The 18,475-nt window shown below is 43.3% G+C and overlaps 1 protein-coding gene across 3 annotated transcripts in view; it reads right to left on the bottom strand.

Annotated features, from left to right (window-relative positions):
• Positions 1-18,475, bottom strand: part of tsnare1 (T-SNARE Domain Containing 1) — an 871,135-nt gene that overhangs the window by 172,177 nt on the left and 680,483 nt on the right. For all 3 annotated transcript variants that reach the window (XM_041190481.1, XM_041190482.1, XM_041190480.1), the window contains exon 8: positions 5,372-5,560. In XM_041190481.1, coding sequence (XP_041046415.1) covers positions 5,372-5,560 — 189 coding nt within the window. The remainder of the gene's footprint in view (positions 1-5,371; positions 5,561-18,475) is intronic.

The following is an 18,475-nucleotide window of genomic DNA, read 5'->3' as shown; positions in this document are numbered from 1 at the left end:
AGGAAAGAGAACCAATTCACTCTCATTTCTCTTCCCCATTCAGCTGAAAATTCTATTTCAGTGATCTTCATTCTCCATCTCAATATTATTTCCTCCTTACAGTTTAAAAGCACCACATAAATGCAGCTCATTGTTGGCAGTTATATTTGATGTATTTCCCTCTGCTTCAATCTAACTATCACCCTGTCTCTCTGTTTAACTCCTTTCTGAGTTTTATTTTGTTTGACATTGCTGAATATTTAAATAGAAAACGCTGATGCTACCACTTAGGAGAATTTGTTAGTGAGGCAGACAGTACAAATAAAAAGAATATAACATTCTCATGGTTAAAAGTGGCATGATCACTGTGGTAAAGTGGAGTACCATGTGCCTTTAAGAGAATGCAAGTGGACTAATCATGTGACAGAACTGACCAATCCCTGTACAGCGCGGGCTACTGGTTAACTGTAAGTCTAGAGCTGGACGTGGTTGTGGGAGCACGCAAGGATTTAGTGCTCTTACTTCTGTTGCAATGAACAATCACAGTTTGTTCTCATGTCAGTCTCTCTCCATTATTGATAGCGAGCATCAATTAATAAGTGCATATTAAAGCATGCAATTCAAGTTTACTCAACTAGTGAACTTATAGACTCAAGGCATAAAAATCACTGACATATTAACAATAGGTTGCAACATAGCACGCAATGTATTAACTTCATCTCTCTGCTATGTCATTGGAGAAATAAACATGCCTATGTTAAAATATTGGGCAGAGGAATCTTGTATAAACACAATGATCAAGCAGCCTAATTTCTAGGCTTACATTTCGACTGAAGCTAAATTAAATCACTGACACTTCAGGGTTGAATAGCTCCTTTAACACAATTTTCCCCCTTATATTATCAACATTCACTTTTTAAACCAAAATACAGAAGGAAATAACTAGTCAACAGAAGGGGAAAAATAGTGTAATCACAATTGCCTGAGAGTTATTTTTAAACTATCCCAATGGCTAACTGAGTTAATGGCTTGTCACTTTAAGTCATTCTTCTGGTGAATTTTTGACTTGAATCAGAATTTTTTTTTTAATTATTGAGAAACTGAATAAAGATCATGAGTGTTGGACACCAACAGGGCTGAAAATAATATAGAAAATAAACCAAGTGTAGGTGTCCAAAGAGACCTGGGCGTCCTTGTTCATGAGTCACTAAAAGCTAGCATGCAGGTGCAGCAAACAATTAGGAAGGCAAATGGTATGTTGGCCTTCAGCACAAGGAGATTTGAGTACAGGAGTAAATATGTTTGACTACAGCTATATAGAGCCTTAGTGAGAGCTCACCTGGAGTATTGTGTACAGTTTTAGCCCTCTTATCTAAGAAAGGACATATTTGCCATAGAGGGAGTGCAACAGAGGTTGACCAGATTGACCCCTGGGATGGCAGGATTGTCATATGAGGAGAGGTTGAGGAGACTGGGACTATATTCCCTAGAATTTCAAAGAATGAGGGGTGACCTCACTGAAACTTACAAAATTCTTACAGGGCATAACAGTGTGGATGTAGATAAGATGTTTCCCCTGGCTGGTGAGTCTAAAGCAGGGGTCATAATCTCAGGGTAAGGGTAGGCCATTTAAGACTGAGATGAGGAGAAATTTCTTCACTTAGAGAAAGGTGAATCTTTGGAATTCTCTATCCTAGACAGCTGTGGAAGCTCAAACATTGAGCACGTTCAAGACAGAAGTTGATAGGTTTCTGGAGACTAATGACATCAAGGGATATGGAGATCGTGCAAGAAAGAGGTAGATGATCAGCCATGATCTAACTTTTTGACAGAGCAGGCCCGACTAGCTGAATGTTCCTATGTTCCTAAGATGGGGACAGAATGGGGTAAAGATTCCATTGGTTTGAAGATCCTAGGAAAGAGTGAGTTAGAATATGAGACAAGGTGATAATTTTTGTTTTTAACTTGGTGAGAATGCAGAGAGGTGGGAGAAGATGTTGGATGACAAGTTTGGAATAAGAGAAATAGGATAGGAAAGTTATTAAGTGCAATCAAGAAAGGTATTTCATCTACATAAAGTCTTAAGTAACCTCAGACTATTCCAAAACACTTCATAGTCAATGACATAGCTTTGAAGTGGAATGACTGTTATAATGAAGGAAAATGCAGCAGCCATATGGACATAGTGGTTCAAGAAGGCAGCTCACCACCACTTCTAAAGGGCAATTAGGGCAGGGCAATAAGTGATGGTCTAGCCAGTGATGCCCATATCCCATGAATGAGTTATAAAAAAGCCAATTTGCCTACAAGATCCCACAACCAGCGTGGACCAGATAATCTATTTCTGGTGCTACTGGTAAAGGAATGATGGTGAAATGACCGGGAAAACTCCAATAAAATCTTTCAGGCATCTGATAGGGCAGATGGGCTTCAGTTTAGAGATTCATCCAAATCGCTCTGTAATAGTATATATTAAAAAAAATGAAAGACAGAGAGGGGAAGAAAATCATGCTGACAGGCAGAAGTAAATGGAGTGATGCTTTACACCAGAAAGCGCTCCATACTTTTAGATAAGGATAAAAGGAAATTTTATAGTAGTGCGTTTCTAAAATTTATAATATTTATTCAGATTGTAGTCAAGATACTTAGGGAAGGGCTGTCTATGTGCTCACCATGGGGGCACTATAAATATGCCATACCACACATAATGCACAAAGGGAACCCACTGTGTCTCTCCTGATCACTGTCAGTGTTTTCCTGCCAAGCCATGCAGCTTCAATGAGTATTTAAATAGCTGATGTCAAATGCCCAAGAGAGTCTTTATCAACATGAACCTAGACATTTTCCCATCATTTCCTCTTGGCCTGTATTTTCTATTCCCAAATAAATAAGCACATCACCAGGAAAGTTGCAATGCATCAATGTGAAGCATTTCAGTTTCTAACAGCACAACAGAAGAAACCAAAAGACAATTCTAATCACTTCCATATAATTTATTGAAGAATAGATTAATTCAATTGGTTTCATAAAGGTCCCAAGGCTGAACTTGGAGGCTTTATAAAGGCAGGAAGAAACTATTGTTAAGAAAAATCATTTAAGGCATTCATGTTAAATGGACATTGTGGTATACATAACACTTCAAAAATAAATTATCATATGGTAGTCATAAGCTATCATTTTTCTGCTGGTGAGTTTACCTGATTATGCTCCTGTGAAGCACATTGGCATTTTTACAATGTTATATAAATGCAAGGTTATGTGGTGATATTGTTGTTGTGTTAGTTAATCAGCATATTTTCCATAAATATTTATAGGGCCATAACTTCCTTGGGGTGGCAATCAGCGTTGGATTGCCACTCCATGCCCAGTTACTTACAGGAAATTTCTTTCGTGCCTGGCTCGCCTGAACTTCCAACTCAGACCGGTTGAGATCCAGGCAGAACAGCTGCCTCCCATGCCAAGCATTGCAGTCAGCAGAGTTGAATCAAAGGGAACATGCTCCCTTTTTTACAGCACTAGCTGCCATAACAAGGTACGCTTGAGGGTCCAACTGAAATTGACAGGCCAGGGAGAAGGTAAGTGGATAGGATTTGGGGGCTTTTGGAGATTGAAGTTTGGGTGGGTCTTGGGGGGGGCAGTGGGTTCGGACTTGGGGCAGGATGGAGAGTCGGACATCAGAGGGGTGGGAGACTGTCGGAGGTCATGGGGGGAAGTACGATCGGGTCAGGGGAGGGCGCAGAGCCTGAGGGGAGGAGGCGTAGGGAGAGGTGGGTGTCTGATCAAATAGGGTTGGGGGGGCAGTAGTGACAGTGGGGGTTGGGGGAAGGGACAGTGGGGTGGGTAGGGACAGTTGGGGGGGGTCAAGGGGGTTGAGTCGGTAAGCTCAGGAGGAATCACATGGGAGTTGGGGGTGGGGGTTGAGAATACCATGTTGGGAGTGTAGGGGTGGGGGGCATGGTCAGGGGGATGGGGGTTCATTGCGTCTTTGCAATAGTTACCCAGAATTTCAAAGAGGTTTTAATTCTTCTGACTTTTCCTGAGTAACTATTTGTGTAACACAGTCGGAACCATCTAAAGTTTGCGACTTAAATTACATTTTCGGATGGTTCCCAGAGCAGGGCAATTGTCCAGAGGAGGATTGCACTGTGGGCAATTGCCATGCAAACCCTGACCTTTGAAGTTCTGAGAGGGATTCCCCAGTGCATCTTTGGGGAGCCCCCCAAAATCTGGTGCTGGGGAGCTCGGAAATTACAGCCCGTTTATGTTACAAGGCTGTTCACGTCATCTATCTGTTTCTGATACCGCACACACATTTAAATCCTACTGACCACTCTGGTTCCCTCTTGACTGTGCTGTCAAGAGGAAAAAAAGAGACTTTCTGTGCATTTTTCAATATAAAAAGCCTGAACTGTCACTAAATCTGATGATAGTGTGTGTGATATGAGCTGGGAGGAGTGGTACTATATTTGGAGACTTACTGCAAATTGTCACTAGATAATCCTTAGAGCTTATAGCATTTTGTTTTAGAAAGGAACTTGGTGATTTTACAAACAAGTTCTGGAGATTCCCTTTAAGGATAAGTTGAAGTGCCATGAAATTTCTCCAATATAACATTCCTACCTTGGTGTGCAGTTTAATTGGGAATGGTGATTCGGGTGGGTGGGGGAGGGGGCGAGTGGCAAACCTTCCTTAAATTGTCCCTGGTTATTCTACCAGCTAGCTGCCCACTCAAAACAGGGAGAAAACATCAGCTAGCTTGCAGTGCAGCAGTGGAATTCAAGGAAGAAGGAAGCCACCATGCAGCACCATCCGTCACTGAGAAGGCAAATCACAAGGGGTTTTTGGGAGGGTCTTGCTGAAGGGAAGATGGGTGGGTGCCTTGAAGCAGGGAGACCCTCAACTTTCCATTAGTGACATCTTCTAGTCACGGAGATTTATTCCATTCCTGTGAAAGCCACAATGGCCTCTCTGCTTAGGCCAGAGATAAAATTGCAATCAGCGTCCAATGACACCCGGACTCCAATCTACATGTTTAAGCAAAGACCCTGTGGGTGTCTTTGCTGCCTGCTTAGAGGAGCTGGTTAAAACCAGGGTTGGCCAGGAGATGTCACGAATTCAGTGAGGAAATCATCCAGGGCATTTTAGCCATCCACCCATCAGGTTTCCGCTGGGAAGGTAGAGTCAAAAACGTCTCCAAGAGTCTGAATTTTGAAATCTTAGTTTATCTCTACCTGCTGACCTCGATGTCTCAGGATAGGAAGGTCATTAATGCTCCCAATGCACGTTCAATAAGAGCAATGTGAATGTCAGAACCCAAGGCATTAGCCGACTTCCTGCACGGCCTAGGGTTGGATGTGGTTATGACATTTGTGAGATGCAAATCCTCACTCACCTCAATCTGTAAGATTGCCTCCTCTCTTTGTTTCACAGATTCCACTTCATCCTCTGTAATCTCTGAAAGGAATGCCTGGCTCTGGGCCTGAGCTGGATCCGAAGTTTCATCAGTAGTCTGCCATTTACTGGGCCCTCTCCCGAGGAACTCATCCTCATCACTGATCTCTGCAAAGGGATTCCTGGCAATCTGCAAGAAGAATTCCGTATCATCTTTTAGTTTCAAACTTAAATAACAAGAGAAATTTGCAACAGATGCCCTAATCATTGCCATAATAACAAGCCAAAACCTCCACAATAGTATAAATTGCATTGCTTATCAATAAAGAAAGATTTAGTTTATTGTTGTTACTGGTTTGTTTCTGCCTTGGCAAATTTCATTAGTACCACAGTGTTGGGTACTTCCATAAGCATTCCAAATGCTTTCCACTCAAGAGGGTGCCATACTGAGTAGATTCAGTTGTATGGTAGCATAACACAAGCATGAAACAATAGGACTCCTTCAAGATGTAAACTGGATGGTGTTTTAGAAGCATAGAACGGTTACAGCACAAAAGGAGGCCATTCAGTTCATCATGCCTGTGCTAGCCCTCTGAAGGAGCAATTCACCTAGTACCACTCCCCTGCCATTTTCCTGTAGCCCTACAAAATTTTCCTTTTCTGACAATGATCCAATTCCTTTTTAAAAGCCTCAAATGAACATGCCTCCACTACACTCTCAGGCAGTGCATTCCAGATTCTAACCACTCACTGCGTGAAAACATTTTTTCCTCATGTCGCCATTGCTTCTTTTGATAAATATTTTAAATCTGGACCCTCTGGTTCATGATCCTTCCACCAATGCGAAAAGTAAATTTCATCTGCTACTTGCCTGCCCATTCCACTAAACTGTTTATGTCCTTTTGAAGTTCTACACTATCCTCCTCATGGCTCACAGTACTTCTAAGTTTCATATCACCTGCAAAGGCAAGAAAGGTGGTGGCGTACTGGTATTGTCACTGGACTAGTACCCCAGGATATTACTTTGGGGGACATGGGTTCGAATCCCACAGCAGATGGTGAAATTTGAATTCAATAAAAATTTGGAATTAAAAATTTGATGATGACCATGAAACCATTGCTGATTGTTGTAAAAACCCATCTGGTTCATTAATGCCCTTACCTGGTCTGGCCTACATGAGACTCCAGACCCACAACAACATGGTTGACCCTTAAATGCCTTCAAATAAAGAAAATTAGGCATGGGCAATAAATGCTGGCTTAGCCAGTGAAGCCAACATCCTTTGGGTAAATAGTTAAAAACAGGAAGAGAAGGGGTCCTCACACCAATCCCTGGGAAACGCCACTTCATCCAATCTGGAAAATTACTGTTCACCACCGTTGTTTATTGCTATCACTCAGCCAATTTCATAATCCATGTTCCTTTTATTCTATGAGTTCTAACTTTGCTCACAAGTGTGTTGTGTGGCCCTCTATCAAATGCCTTTTGTAAGTCCAAGTACACCATATCAACAGCATTACCTCATCAAAATCAAGCAAGTTAGTTAAACATGATTTGCTCTTTAAAAATCTATGCCCCTTTTCCTTAATTAACCTGCATTTGCCCAATATTAATTTTGCCCCAAATTATTGTTTCTAAAAGCTTCCCACCAATGACATCAGGTTGCAGATCAGCCATGATCTCACCGAATGGTGCAAAAGGCTAAGTTCCTATGTTTCCATGATTTTAAGTCTAAGATAAAAAGGAATCTTTATTGGAAATTAAGAGCTACTCAGTACGGGATCGGGAGATGCAGGTACAGGTCTCACTAGAATAAGAGTGATGAAGTGATGGATATTGCGAAATAACTTTTCTCAAGCTTAGGCACAGTAGAAAGCAGCACTTCCTGGGGGATGTGGAAAATGTCTATCCCTGATCTAGACAATTGAATTTCTAGTACTGCATTTTGTTGCCTTTTCACCAACTTAAATGAAGGGGCCTTAAGAAAGGAAATGAAGAGTCAGTGGCCAACAAAGGGACACATTTTTAAACTACCATTGACTACGAAAGGTCTGACTGAGCCTTTTGATTTTCTGAGGAATATGCCACATTTAAATCCCAGCATATAGCCAATTAAACACAATTATTTTGACTCCAGAGAGTTTGTCACAGGTGTCTTGTTGAGACCCATGGTGGGAAAGGCTTAGAAGAATGTTAAAGCACGGGAGAAGTTGCATTCATGCCCTTGTCTTCTCCACTGAAAGTCTAGAAAGTGAGCCTCCCATGCCAAATAACACCTGAGAGTATAGTCAGCTGACCACAAGAAATGGAGAAGAAAAGTCCAAAGAAGTAGAAACAAAGGTTCAAACTCTATACCCTCCACCCCAGGGGTGTAGTGTGGGAAGTGTGAAAATTAGGTAGCATGGTGGAGGCACCGTACCCATCGCCGAACTGTCTCTGTCAGAATTTTAGCAGCATCAGAGAAGGCGTGGGGCAGCCCGCATGTGGTGTCATTAAGGCCCTTAAGTGACTAATTAAGCCTCCTCCTGCCACCACTAGTATCTTACCAGCAATGGGTGGCTGCCCAACAAAATTACCTCACTTGCCTTGCAGTCCACCCTCCATGCTGCTCTTTGAGCATGGCATACTCTCAGATGGGTGGAAGCCATGGCCTGATCCATTAAATGGCCAGACAGCCGTAAAATCAGGTTGTGGCTTCCTGGCCTTGCGGAGGTGGGCTTACCGCTGACTTTTCAAGCGAGGCGCAGAACCACTGCCTCCTGGAAATTTTGCAGGCAAGATATTTGAGAAATGGAGTTATCTTCACCCTTGTCAATCAATGGAGGTTTTATAAAATTACCCGTTTAGTTCAGACATGTAAAAGGTTACGTTAACAAGATATGATCAGGGCCCCAAAAATACTGACACTGGACAGCGCATCAATTTACTGGCACAAACCCCAGTGCTGGCAATTGGGAGCAATGTGGGTGTGGGGGGAGGGAGGGACAGGAAACCCACTTGGCCTCCAATTCAGGCTAATTAAGACTGTCTAAAGGCTCATCTAGAGTTTGCTGAAGGGGGAGGGTGGGATATTTAAAGAGGCGGACTGGCCTTGGAACCTTTCAGTCTCAAAGCAACTGAGGGGAGGTGGGTACAGTGGGGAACCTGTCATGACTACTCCAGGGCATCACCCTTGCCAAATAAGAGGGTCAGTGTGGCAAAGGCTAATGGGCACTTGGTAAGGGGTTGCCCTTGGTGCTGCCAGGTGACTGGGAGAGTGGGCACTCAGTGCCCAGGCTCTGAATGGGGTTGACACTTCCTGGTATCATCGGGGCATAAAAGCAGGTTGCCAAGGACAATTGGGTCCCAAAGGAAGAGGCCAATTGGCAATGGGTCACGAATGTTAGATTTTGGACTCTATGGCAATTAGGGGAAATACAATTTACAGGAAGAACAGAATCCTGTGCATCAGCAGGGCATGGGAGAGAAAAGAAATGCAAGAAGGCAACATGGGCCATAGCCACACCTTAGAATCTTCCTGGAGTTGACTGAGAAACAGTGCGACAGAAGACTGCGGCTCTCCAGCCAAATGGTCACAGACATCTGTACCCTCATTGCTGAAGTCTTTGAATCTCACAGCACTGGTCACCATGTCCTGCCAGTAACTGTCAAAATCACTGTGGCATTGCACTTCATCACTTCTGGCCCCTTTTTTGGACAGTGGCATTTCAAAAATGGCTGCACACCACTGCATCCTGCTGGTCACTGGTGCCTTCTTTGCCAGAGATGACAGTGCACTAATCTAATGACAGACGTGGCCTCACATGAACAATGGGCATTGGGTTCTGCCTCCATCATTGGATTGCCCAGATGCAGGGCATCATCATTGTACCCATGTGGCCATCTAGGCATTCAGAGACCAGCCAGTGAGATCCATCAACAGAAAGAGTCCAATTCCCTCAATATCCAACAGTTCTCTGACCACAACAAGAGCTTCCTCCATTTGAGCGCTCGTGCTCCTGGCCATTACTCCTTCATCCTGCCCCAGTACAGACTGCCTCAGATTTTCACTCCACCCACCAAAGTGTGTGTGTATTCTAAGGGGACAAGGGAATTCCCTTGAAAGATGGCTACTGACCCCTTTATGGGAGCTCCAGATGAGGCACAGAGGTGATACAACCAACGTCGCCTACGTTATGCAGGCCATCAGACTTGTGAAGATGCAGTTCTGTTGCCTGGACCTGTCGAGTGGCACCTTCCAATAACCTATTGCTAGGGTCTCGGTCATTGTGATAGTCTGTGTGCTCTCCATAACTTGGCCCACCAGAGAGGAGTGGACCTTGAATACAATGAGGCCTTAGCATGAGACAGCTCTTCGGATAGGAGCAGGAGATAAGAGAGGAAGAGGAATTGAGGTGGGGGGATGTGACCCTGAACAAAGAGGTGCCTCTGCTGCACAATAAGGACCTCCCATCTCCTCCAAACAGCCTCCAACATTAGATCAAGGTCAGTATTGATGAAGCAAGAATCTGTCCTGCCCCTGTCCCTGACCTCTGGCTCCTCTGTGCCATCTCGCTTCCCTCTGGTGTGGTGAAAGACTTTGGAATAATCAGCAGATCTCTCCTTTTATACCAACCAACGGCCTCAATCTGAACTTTAGTCAGTTTTCCATCTGAGGTGGGCTTCTGATACCATTTCCCACCTCCGTGGCAAAAACTCAGCCCAATATTTCAATTTCTGGGGAAGACCAAAAGATCACCTCCTCAAGGACAATTAGGGATGGGCAACAAATGTTGGCTGAGCCAGGAACACCCACGCCATGTGAAAGAATTTTAAAAAATTTAGAGGCCATAACATAAGATAGTCACTAATAAATCCAATAGGGAATTCATGAGAAACATCCTTAAACAGATTGTTAAGCCTGTGGAACGTGCTACTACAAGGAGTAGTTGAGAATAGCATAGTTGCATTTAAGGTGAAGCTAGCTAGATAAACACAAGCAAGAAAAGTCTAGAAGGGTATGCTGACCGAGTTAGATGAAGAGAGCAGATAGGATCGTATGGAGCGGAAACACTGGCATATATCAGTTGAGCCAAATGGCCTGTTTCTGTACTGTGGACTTAACGGACAGGATTTTGCCCTTGTCGGGCAGGCGGGCTTGTGCGGGGGCGAGAGGGAGCAGTCGGGAAGCTGACCGCTGCCCACACTTGGGCCGCGACTGTGATTTCACGCTGGCGGGCCAATTCAGGCTCGCCCAGTGTGAACGCCAGCTGCAGCAGTCAGCACTGGCTGTATGGGGGTTGTGGGGGCAGGGGAAAGAGGGCGAGCGGGGAACTTTGTGCAGGAAAAGCTCCCCGAGGACAGAGCTGCTTCAGGGAGCTGAAGATTTAAAAAATTATAAATAAAGAATTTTAAAATGTTGAAAAAAATGTCCCCTCATGAGCAGGAACATGTTAGGAATTAGTTTGAAAATGTTTAAATTTTTTTTTTATGATGGATCAAAACCTCATCCCGCCCGTGGATGAGGTTTCGCAAAAAATCCAAAGGCCGCTTGTCCTTTTCGCCTGCCCGCCAACCGTAAGGTGGGATGGGCAGCAAAAGAGTTAATGCAGTTAGATTGTTATTGGCTTTAATAGGCCTGTTAATTGTCGGAGGGCGCGCTGCCGACTCCTGTGCGCACCCGCCGATTAAATATCGCGCGAGCGCACGATGACATCAGGATGCTCGCTCGACGCCATCATGCATCATTTTACACTCGTTTGGAGCGCGAGCCTGCCTGACGAGTGAAAAATTCTGGCCAATATGTCTCAACTTAGATAAAAATTCAAAGGTGCAAATAGAGCGAATTACGATAAAAATTTAGATTCAAAAATTTTGATCAACCTGAATGCTGTGCACACAACTTTAATATGTTGAATCCTGTACTTATCATGAGTGAGTGTTAAGTATTATATGATTGAGTGTGTGCTTAAAAACTATTCCATACACTGTATACTTGATCAACCTGTGAATGCTTGATCTTAACCTTGTTGGAACCTTAATGATTATGATTCATTGATTGAGCATCTAATCATAAATAAATGCATTTTCCAGCAGCCTATACTTGAGGAAATATAGTAAATTAATAGGAAAATTCAATTGATCACAGTTATTTTGTACCTTGTCCCAAAACAACTTGCCAATGTGGAGCTGTGATTGGATAATTTACATCTCAAGACTGGACCACAGATCAATTTAGAAGAGAATTTGTATGCCACAAGAGCTTCCTGAATGGTTTGGTGGCTAAATATACCACAGTGTGGTACTAAACGGGTGCTTCTCAGTTTGGTCCCTGTTCTGGAATGATAAGTTAGCAGTAGGGAGCAGGTGGTACAATAGGGGAAGGCAGTGGCGTAATGGTATTGTCACTGGGCTAGTAATCCAGAGACCCAGGGTATTGCCCTGGGGACCCGGACTTGTATCCTGCCATGGCAGATGCTGGAATCTGAATTCAATAAGACGTTTGGAATTAAAAGTCTAATGATGACATGAAACCATGGTTGACTGTTGTAAATACCCATCTGCTTCACTTAAGGGAAGGAAATCTGCCATCCTTTTTTTACCTGGTCTGGCATACATGTGACTCCATACCCACAGCAATGTGGTTGACTCTTAAGTCCCCTCTGAAACAGCCTAGCAAGCCACTCAGTCATGTCAAACAGCGAGAAAGTCAATAGGGAATGAAATCAGACGGTCCATCCAGCATTGACCTAGGCACTGGAAACAACAACGGCAAACTGAGCCCTGCACTAAGGAACATCTAGGGGGTTGTGCCAAAATTGGGAGAGCTGCCTCACGGACTCGTCAAGCGACAGCCTGACATAGTCATACTCACGAAATCGTACCTTACAGAGCATGTCCCAGATACCATCTCCATTCCTGGATATGTCCTGTCCCACCAGCAGGACAGACGCAGCAGAAATGATAGCACAGTGGTATACAGTCAGGAGAAAGTTGCCATGGAAGTCCTCAACATTGTCTCCAGACCACATAAAGACCCATGGCATCAGGTCAAACATGGACAAGGAAATCTCCTGTTGATTACCACATACCGCCCTCTCTCAGCTGATAACTCAGTGCTCCTCCATGTTGAATACCACTGGGCGGAAGCACTGAGTGTGGAAAGGGGGAAAAAGGTACTCTGGGTGGGAAACTTCAATGTCCAGCAACAAGAATGGCTAGGTACAACAGTGCAGACTGAGCTGGCCGAGTCCTAAAGGACATAGCTGCTGAACTGGGTTAGCGGCAGGTGGTGAGGGAACTAACAAGAGGGATAAACATACTTGACCTCATCCTCACCAACTGGCCTGCTGCAAACGCATCTGTCCATGATAGTATCGGTAGGAGTGACCACTGCACAGTCCTTGTGGAGACGAAGTCCCGTCTTCATATTGATGATACCCTCCATCGTGTTGTGCGGTGCTAAATGGGATAGCTTTCAAAGAGATCTAGCAACTCAATATTGGGCAACCATGAGGCACTGTGGGCCATCAGCAGGAGCAGAGTTGTACTCGAACACAATCTGTGATCTTATGGCCTGGCATTTCCCCCACTCTACCATTACCATGAAGCCAGGGGATCAACCCTTGTTCAATGAAATGTGCAGGAGGGCATGCCAGGAGCAGCACCAGGCATACCTAAAAATGAGATGTCAATCTGTTGAAGCTATAACACAGGGCTAGTTGTGTTCCAAATAGCATAAGCAGCATGCGAAAGACAGAGCTAAGTGATTCCACAGCCAACGGATCAGATCTAAGCTCTGCAGTCCATCTAGTCATGAATGGCAGTGGACAACTAAACAACTGATTGGAGGAGGAGGGTCCACAAATAACCTCATCTCCAATGCTGGGAGAGCCCAATGCATCAGTGCAAAAGATAAGGTTAAAGCATTTGCAATAATCTTCAGCCAGAAGTGCTGAGTGGATGACCCATCTTGGTCTCCTCCAGAGGTCCCCAGAATCACAGATGCCAATCTTTAACCAATTTGATTCATTCCACATGATATAAAGAAACAGCTGAAGGCAATGGATACTGAAAAGGCTATGGGCCCTGACAATATTCCAGTAATAGTACTGAAGACTTGAGCTCCAGAACTTGCTGCACCCCTAGCCAAGCTATTCCAGTACAGCTAGAATACTGGCATCTACCCGGCAATGTGGAAAACTGCCCAAGTATGTTCTATACTTAAAAAGCAGGACAAATCCAACCCATCCAATTACTGCCCCATCAGTCTAGCCCCATCATCAGTAAAGTGTTAGAAGGGGTCATCAACAGTCCTGTCAAGTGACACATGCTTAGCAATAACCTGCTCATTGACGCTCAGTTTGGGTTCCATCAGGGTCACTCAGTTCCTGACCTCATTACAGCCTTGGATTAAACATGCACAAAAGAGCTGAAGTCCAGAGGTGAGGGGAGAGTTACTGCCCTTGACATCAAGGCAGCATTTGACTGAGTGTGGCAAAAAGGAGCCTTAATAAAACTGGAGTCATTGGGAATCAGGGGGAAAACTCTCCACTGGTTGAAGTCATGCTGAGCACAAAATGAAGATGAAAACAAAAAAACTGCGGATGCTGGAAATCCAAAACAAGAACAGAATTACCTGGAAAAACTCAGCAGGTCTGGCAGCATCGGCGGAGAAGAAAAGAGTTGACGTTTTGAGTCCTCATGACCCTTCGACAGAACTAGTTCTGTCGCAGGGCCATGAGGACTCGAAACGTCAACACAAAATGAAGATGGTTGTGGTTGTTGAAGGTCAATTATCTCAGTTTCAGGACATCACTGCAGGGGTTCCTTGGACAGTGTCCTAGACCCAATCATCTTTAGCTGCTTCATCAATGACCTTCCTTCCATCATATTGTCAGAAGTGGGGGTGTTTGCTGATGTTTGCACAATGTTCAGCACCATTCATGACTCCTCAGATACTGAAGCAATCGATGTCCAAATGCAGCAAGACCTGACAATATCCAGGCTTGGGCTGACCAGTGGCAAGTAACATTCACGCCATCCAAGTACCAGACAATGACCATCTCCAACAAGAGAGAATCTAACCATCTTCCCTTGACATTCAATGATATTACCATTGCTGAATCCAACATTATCAACATCCTGGGGGTTAATCTTGACCAAAAACCAAACTGGATTAGCCATATAAATACTACGGCTTCATGAGCAGGTCAGAGGCTAGGATTCCTGAGGTGAGTAACTCACCTCCTGACTCCCCAAAGCCTGTCCACTATCTACAAGGCGCAAGTCAGGAGTGGAATACTCTCCGCTTGCCTGGATGAGTGCTGCTCCAACAACACTCAAGAAGCTTGACACTGTCCTGGACAAAGCAGCCTGCTTGATTGGCACCCCATCCACAAACATTCAATCCCTCCACCACCAAAGCACCGTGGCAGCAGATGCACTGCAGGAACTCACCAAGGCTCCTTAGACAGCACCTTCCAAACTTAAGCTAGATGATGACAGGTTATCAGGGGTAGGTGAGATGCAGATTTCAGGTTACTATCAGATCAGCCATGGTCTTACTAAATGGCGGAGCAGGCTGGAGGGGCTGAATGGCCTAGTCCTGCTCCTTGTTCATATGTTCACAACGACTACCATCCAGGAGAACAAGGGGCAGCAGATACTTGGGAACAACGCCACCTGCAAGTTCTCTTCCAAGCCACACACCATCTTGACTTGGTAATATATTGCTGTTCCTTCAATGTCGCTGGGTCAAAATCCCAGAACTCCCTCCCTAACGGCACAGTCAAGAAGGCAACTCACCACCACCTTCTCAATTAGGGATGAGCAATAAATGCTAACCTAGCCTGAGGTGCCCACATCCCATGAATGATTTTTTAAAAAGTAAGAGTGCTGCAGGCCTCTAGACTTAGGAGAGGACAAAAATTAGCCATGTTTATTATTCTTGATTGCTATCCAGTGATTCCCTCTGTGTTCAGATGTTGGTCAAGGATACAACTGAAGCCGCTGCAATACTGATTTTTATATTTCTACTCAAACCGCCACACATTAAAGTTCAAGTCTAACATGGCAACCTTTTGAAGTATCAGGGGTTTGTTGGCCGTTGTAAAACCACACAGCAGTGTGACATGTTTGCTTCAAGAGAGGAAGAGTTGTTTTAATAATGGGGCAAGTAAAAAAAAAGCATGTATTGTCACATGGATAAGATAGATTTTAGAACCATGTAAGTTTAATTCATTGCTCCAAATGTTGAACTCTTTTCATTGATGCATATGGTTGCCCAGTAACCAATTACCGCTATAACTATGCTGCAGATGGACTGAAAAGACAACGCTACAGCTCACCTGAAGTCACTCGATGGTGTACTGATGAGGAACATGTCAGTGTTAAAACAGGAGGAACGGTGAAGTCCATGACAAGAGGGCAAGCACTCCCTCTATGGCTCAATTCATGTAAGTGCACTGCCAACCTGGAACAGACTCACACAGGATCAAGGGGGCATGAGTGTGGACCCCTGGTCGATAATGTGTAAGCTGATTTTCGCTGGTGTGGTTAAAACTAAGGTAGCAATTATTCTCAGCCCTCGGAGGAGGAAAAAATATAATTAGCTTTCCCACCCCTAATGGCTACCTAATGTTGGAAAAGCGTGTCCATCTGTGAAGCCTATTTTTATTACGTGAATAGAACACCCATACTCCCTCCCTATTGAAGCTCAAACATGATGAATGGCTGCTTGGCAGACATACTGGAAGCAACTGGTTGAAGAAATATTCTCTAACAAAAGGCTGTGTGGTCAGAAGAGGAGGGTGAAGAAAATGTTGCAAATATAAATCTTAGAATCATAGAGCTGAGAAGGAGGTCATGTGGCCTAATGTGCTTGTGCTGGCTCTTTAAAAGAGCTGTCCAATTAGTCCCACTCTCCTGATCTTTCTCCATAACCCTGCTATTTTCTCCCCTTCAAATATTAATCCAATTTCCTTGTAAAAGTTATTATTGAAAGTGTTTCCACTGCCCTCTCAGGCAGTGTATTCCAAATCATAATAATGCGAGATGCCAAAGAAACTGCACCCCTTTTAAAAAAAAATATTTCTATCACTTTGTTTATTCAACATTCTGTGTTTAAAATGTATTATGAAAGTATAATGATTTTTGTATTATTCTGTTTTAATGTAAAGTAGGTTTATAGGTGTGAGTATTAATGGTTCCAATTCTGTGATTCAATTACATTTGGAGTCGGGTAGACAGCAGCTTGAAATTATCAAAAGAAGTTAGGTGTAGAAATGTACTTGAAATGCTAATGAGTAAACATGGATGGGGTCTTAGCATGTAAGGTGTGAATTTAATTTGCATTTTTAGATAAGTGGAAGGGTTGTTTGGATTTCAAAGGGACGTTAGGATGTTTATACCTAGCCAGATAAACAAGGGCAAGCAATGTGCTTATTTTTCCCAAGGATTACTGACAATATCAGCAACATGAAAGGTTTTTATATTATGGAAAAGGTAAAGTTCCAAAGACATATGGAACAATGGAATTTAAGTATTAAAGAGTGAGAAATATTTACAAAGGTGAATGAAAGGCTATGTTGGCGGGCCATGAAAGATTTAGCAGGAGTGTGTGAAACAGCCTTTTGGAAGCCTCCAGCCATTTGTGCATAAGTCTGCTGTGTCCAGTAACTAAAGTTGGAGAGAAGCTATTGGAATTTCACTGTCAAGTGGGTACTGTGGCAACTTGCTGACTTTTTTTTAAGTTAAAATCTATATTGGACTGTTGCCTTAAAGGAGGTGTGTACCTGGGAGTCAATTAATTAGGAATTTTCAGATTTGTTGTAGTATTAAGTAATTGTAGTCTTATGCATGTGCTTAAAAACTTTTATTTTGTTAATAAATATTTAAATTTAATTTTTTAAATTTCTAAAAGTCCTAGTGGACACAAATTGCAAAACCATTGTGATAGCCTGGCCAAGTTTTCCTTGGGGATTTGGCCAGCCTGGCACACATCATCTGCCATGTCATAACATATATAATTGGTTGCAAATATACCTTGCGTTAACTTTTTCTCTTAAAAGTCAATTCACAACCAAACACCCCCATTGAGACAATGGACCAATCCACAACCAAATAGACATAAAGAGAAAATGGACGAGTCTGCTTAGGAGTGGGAAATACAGCGCGCTGAAATAGCAACTTTGCCACTCCTTTCTGCTCCTTCACCCTATACACAGTGTGTCCTTTTTTTTTATTTTAAGTGAGATAATATATTTCTATTTACAAATTGTTATATAGTATCACCAATGAAAGATGCAAGAAAAAGGAAGTTTGACTATGTTTAAGATGTTCTGGCCAGTTGTTAATTTATGATTCACATTGACTTTTCTTAAAGAAAATTGGTGTTGCTGCATGCATTGAATCAAGTTAAGATTTTATTACTTCCAACTTCCACAACACATGTAGCAAAGGTAGAGTTCAATACTGAAATATTTGTTTAGTGCTTTGTTTATTATAGTTTTATCCTTATGATCTATTGGGCATATTCTTAAAGTTGAATAGACCATGAATATAACTGTTTTGGTATCAACAGAAGTTTATAATCATTAGATTATGTGAAGCTAATTTTACTATTGCAGCTTGGATTATTTGACTCATTGGAGATTCATGTAAAATCATTTAACTGCAACAGTTTGTATCATGATACCTGATTAATTGTTCAATGTCCTTGTACTTAAATAAGATACTGAAGCAGTCCATGCAAGACCTGGACAACATTCAGTCTTGGGCTGACAAGTGGCAAGTAATATTCGTGTCACACAAGTGTCAGGCAATAACCATCTCTAACAAGAGAGGATCCAACCATCACCCCTTGATGTTCAATGGCATTACCATCACTGAGTCCCCCAATATCAACATCCTGGGAGTTATCATTGACCAGAAACTGAACTGGGCTAGCCATATAAATACTGTGGCTACAAGAGCAGGTCAGAGCCTAGAAATCCTGTGATGTGTGACTCACCTCCTGACTCCCCAAAGCCTGTCCAGCATCAAAAAGGTACAAGTTAGGAGTGAGATGGAATACTCCCCACTTGCCTGGATGAGTGCAGCTCCTAGAACACTGAAGAAGCTGGA

This window comes from Carcharodon carcharias, chromosome 6 (assembly GCF_017639515.1).
Source record: "Carcharodon carcharias isolate sCarCar2 chromosome 6, sCarCar2.pri, whole genome shotgun sequence".
Classification (NCBI taxonomy): Eukaryota; Metazoa; Chordata; class Chondrichthyes; order Lamniformes; family Lamnidae; genus Carcharodon; species Carcharodon carcharias.
Note: the sequence above shows the minus strand (reverse complement) of the source record. Positions and strands in the feature narration are given on the sequence as shown.